This window comes from Manis pentadactyla, chromosome 10 (genome assembly GCF_030020395.1).
Source record: "Manis pentadactyla isolate mManPen7 chromosome 10, mManPen7.hap1, whole genome shotgun sequence".
Lineage (NCBI taxonomy): Eukaryota > Metazoa > Chordata > Mammalia > Pholidota > Manidae > Manis > Manis pentadactyla.
In genome coordinates, this window is record NC_080028.1 from 41,173,589 (window position 1) to 41,177,582 (window position 3,994).

Genomic DNA, 3,994 nt, shown 5'->3' on the forward strand with positions numbered 1-3,994 from the left:
TTTAGGCCATGCTTAATACAAAGAACAAAATAAAATGAACACAAAGAAAAGAAATAGGTGGAGAGAAATATCATTGGTAAATATTTTCTTCTTATAAATATTTACTTACAAATTTTTAACTTACTAAGTTAGAGATTTACTTACTAATTTACATATTTTTAATTCTTCAAAATTTTACTCACTCATTAATATATTTTTAATATTCTTTTGAAGTTTTTATCAGACTCACTCTTCTATCTCTAAAAAACCCTTCTTACTTCTTTAGGTTTCCATAAGTTTTGATTTTATCTTACTCTTCTTTTACCTCTCACACCTCATACAATGTCCTGAACACATAGTTTTATATTTCTATCTGCTTCTATATCCTTCCTCTCATTTTTCACTTCATTTTAACTGGTATATTCTCATCTTCACAACATGCATTAGAAAACTGAAATTACCATTGTGCTTACTGATATACTCAGGGTACAAGGTAGGTAGGGTAGTTCGTGATCATAACAGAGATAAGTGAAATGTGTGTGTATGTGTGTGGTTGGTTGGGTGGGTGAGGTGAATGCAAACATGGGCTGAAATACTTGTAATAACAGGTATAGATTTTCTCCTAGCATGCAAATTTCTTATATTAAACAGAAATAGCTCTATCCAAAACTCTTACATAAATCCAAGAGAGAAGAAAATTTCATTCTATGTTTTAGAAATCCCTTTAACTTCCCTATAATTTATTCAAATAAAAATGCTGAAAATTTACTGCCACGATATAGGTTATTCCATGTTGCAAACTAAAGATTGAACTCTCTGTATAGATACCCTGGAAAGGCAAACTACTGTTCTTCCTGCCATGACCATCATTGGAACATGAATGAGCCTTGTGTTGCTCTAGCTGAAACATCATCTTAACGACTATTATCATGTAACATTCCCGTTGGAATAATCGTTTTCTTCTTCTTTTTCTTCTTTTTCATTTAAACCTGGACAAGTAGATGGCAGTAATGGGGAACCACACAAGTGTGACAGTGTTCATCCTAGTAGGTCTGACTGATGATCCTCAACTGAAGGTGGTGGTGTTTACCTTCCTGCTGCTCACCTACCTGCTCAGCATCACTGGCAATCTGATCATCATCACACTCACCCTGCTGGATACTCACCTCAAGACCTCCATGTACTTCTTCCTTCGGAATTTTTCCATCTTAGAAATTTCCTTCACAACTACATGCATCCCTAAATTGCTGGTGATGATGGCAACTGGGAACAAAACCATTTCCTATAACAGTTGTGCAGCTCAAGTGTTTTTTGTCTTCCTTCTCGGAGCATCTGAATTTTATCTGCTGGCAGCCATGTCCTATGACCGCTATGTTGCCATCTGTAAGCCCCTGCATTACACAGCCATCATGAGCACTAAAATCTGCACACAGCTTCTCTTCTGTTGTTGGCTTGCTGGGTTCTTTACCATCTTTATACCTCTCCTCTTGGGCCTAAACCTTGATTTCTGTGACTCCAACATTGTTGATCATTTCTACTGTGACTCAACTTCCCTCATGCAGATCTCCTGCTCAGACACAAAGCTCATCGAGATAATGGGATTCATTTCTGCTGTGATGACACTCGTGGTCACCTTGGCAATGGTGATAATATCATATATGTATATTGCATTAACAATTCTAAAACTCCCTTCAGCCAATCAGAGGAAAAAAGCTTTTTTAACATGTTCTTCTCACATGATTGTGATTTCCCTTTCTTATGGCAGCTGCATCTTCATATATGTTAAACCTTCAGTGAAACAAAAAGTATCTTTTTCCAGGGGAATTGCAGTTCTCAATACCTCTGTTGCACCACTTTTGAACCCTTTCATCTACACCTTACGGAACCAACAGGTGAAACAAGCCTTCATTAATATGATACACAGGGTTGTTTCTCTCCCAAACAAATGAATATCCTATTGCATCACATGTAAAGAAACAAACAAAGGGACCCTGGCAATACCAGTGTATTCAATAGTAGCTTCCAATACACAGTTTCCTCATTTATTGTGGTTTCTTTGCTTTGTTATTTATCTCTATCTCATTTCAAGCTGTATTTTCAAAAAGCTTGGTTTCAAAGAATTTTATTTTCTTTATAGTCTTCAGTATAGATTATTTTCACTTCACTTCTTTTCCTGTTGATACCTGGAAAAACTGAGCCAAGTTCTTCAGCCTTTCTCTTTTATATTTGAATTCTAGTTAGTCAAGAATATAAATATATTTAATTAAAATATATTGAATGCAGCATGCCATGTAAAGGTTATTATCATTGTTTACTTGCACTTAATTACAACCTACATAAAATAATATTCATTTATGTTTTTGAAATACTACCAATTTTTGTGTGTACTCTACTGAATGAATAAAAAGAAAATTGTGGTAGAGTTAACCATTAGTAGTGTTGATGCTCAACTTAGAGAGTGTTTGTCTATTAAAAAGAAAAGGTCATTGTGTTAAAATACATCCAAAGGATCTGGTTGTTTTCTATTACTGCATTGTTAACATTTAGAAGTATTTCAATTGTAGATGAAAAATGGTTTTTCTCATTACCTTATTTAAAAAAATAACAATGAAATACCATGCTTGTTAGGTGTTTCCATTCTCAAAAAGCTCCCTTTGAAAACTTGGGATACTTCTGAAGCTATCTGGAAACTGCTTATAAATGACTGATAAATGAGGAGGACAAGGCTAACTCAATGTATTTATTCTTTCCGTTTGTCACTCATATATATATATATATATACATTTAGAGCTATATTTCTACCTACATATATACATTTATAGCTATACTTTCTACCAGTGACACCAAAATATTAGAATAAACTGAACCTTTTCTTTAGGATTTTTGAATTCCCAGTAATAATCTGGAATTTCAGGGAATCAACTTCTTTGTCATGACCAGAATTTAAAAATATTAAATATAAAAAAGAATTTTTTCACAGAAACACATCATGGTACATGATTTCTTTTCCAGAAAAGTTTATGAATTAGGCAATTTCATTTCCTTTTTAACTTTTGACCTTGATTTGAAGAAAACGTATTTTGAAAATACCATCTATAAGAGCATAATAAAACACATCCAGGAAAAAAATCTATATAACCTGTAATGGACTGGGCAGTTTTTTATGTTTTTGTATAACTTGTTAATAAACTAGATCTTAAAAAGACATGGGAGTCATAAATACAATTTCAGGAATAGTGGTTATTTAAACAATCTATTATATTGTCCCTTAATCATTTATATGCATACAGTTTCCATTTTAAGAAAATTGATCAAGTTATCCCATAGCATTATCTAACTTTAAGAAATTTAAAGAGCATAGAAAATGAAAAAATACATATAATATAATGAGGCAATATAATAAAACCAAAAGTTAAGGCTCTTCCAATATTCTCTTTAGTTTGTATTCTGCTATCTATGGTAAATAACTAGTAAATAACAGGTATTTGAAAGTATATAAATAAAGCATTTCAGAAAAAATGACAAAAAAGGTTTATATATATCAACTTCTTATGGTTTGTAGAACAGATGATTCAAGAAGTTTTAAATTAGAAATCATACATATCCCTTTATGTGTCATTAAGGAAGATGAGGTTAAGGAAAGCATTTTTATTGCTTTTACTTCACTTTCCTATATTTATGTTTTGTTCCATACATCATATAGATGTAGGAAAGCATCAACCCATTTCATAGACTTCAAATTTCATAGAGTATCAAATTATAAATAGGAAGATTGATAAATGTAGCAATGTGTCGTCCAGAATTGGTTTGCTTAAACTGCCTGAGTTAAACCACCTTTTTGTCATTTTTTCTGAAATGCTTTATTTATATACTTTCAAATGTCTGTCATCTACTAGTTATTTACCATAGAGGATTTCTGCAACTCCTTGTAAGGGTTGAGCTCTTCTAAAGTAAGACTTCCCCATTCTCACCACTTCCCACTTGCAGGCAGGTTAAAGTTGCATCACCTGGTTTC

General features: G+C 32.6%; 1 protein-coding gene across 1 annotated transcript; it reads left to right on the plus strand.

Moving 5' to 3' along the window:
- The first annotated feature begins 989 nt into the window (after nucleotides 1-989).
- Nucleotides 990-1,928, plus strand: LOC130679027 (olfactory receptor 6C3-like). Its single transcript, XM_057486737.1, has one exon. It carries the CDS (start codon nucleotides 990-992, stop codon nucleotides 1,926-1,928), a length of 939 nt encoding a protein of 312 aa, XP_057342720.1.
- Nucleotides 1,929-3,994: the final 2,066 nt, after the last annotated feature.

Coding starts and splice junctions, on each gene's coding strand:
- LOC130679027 (XM_057486737.1), top strand. CDS start 990: ATGGGGAACCACACAAGTGTGACAGTGTTCATCCTAGTAGGTCTGACT.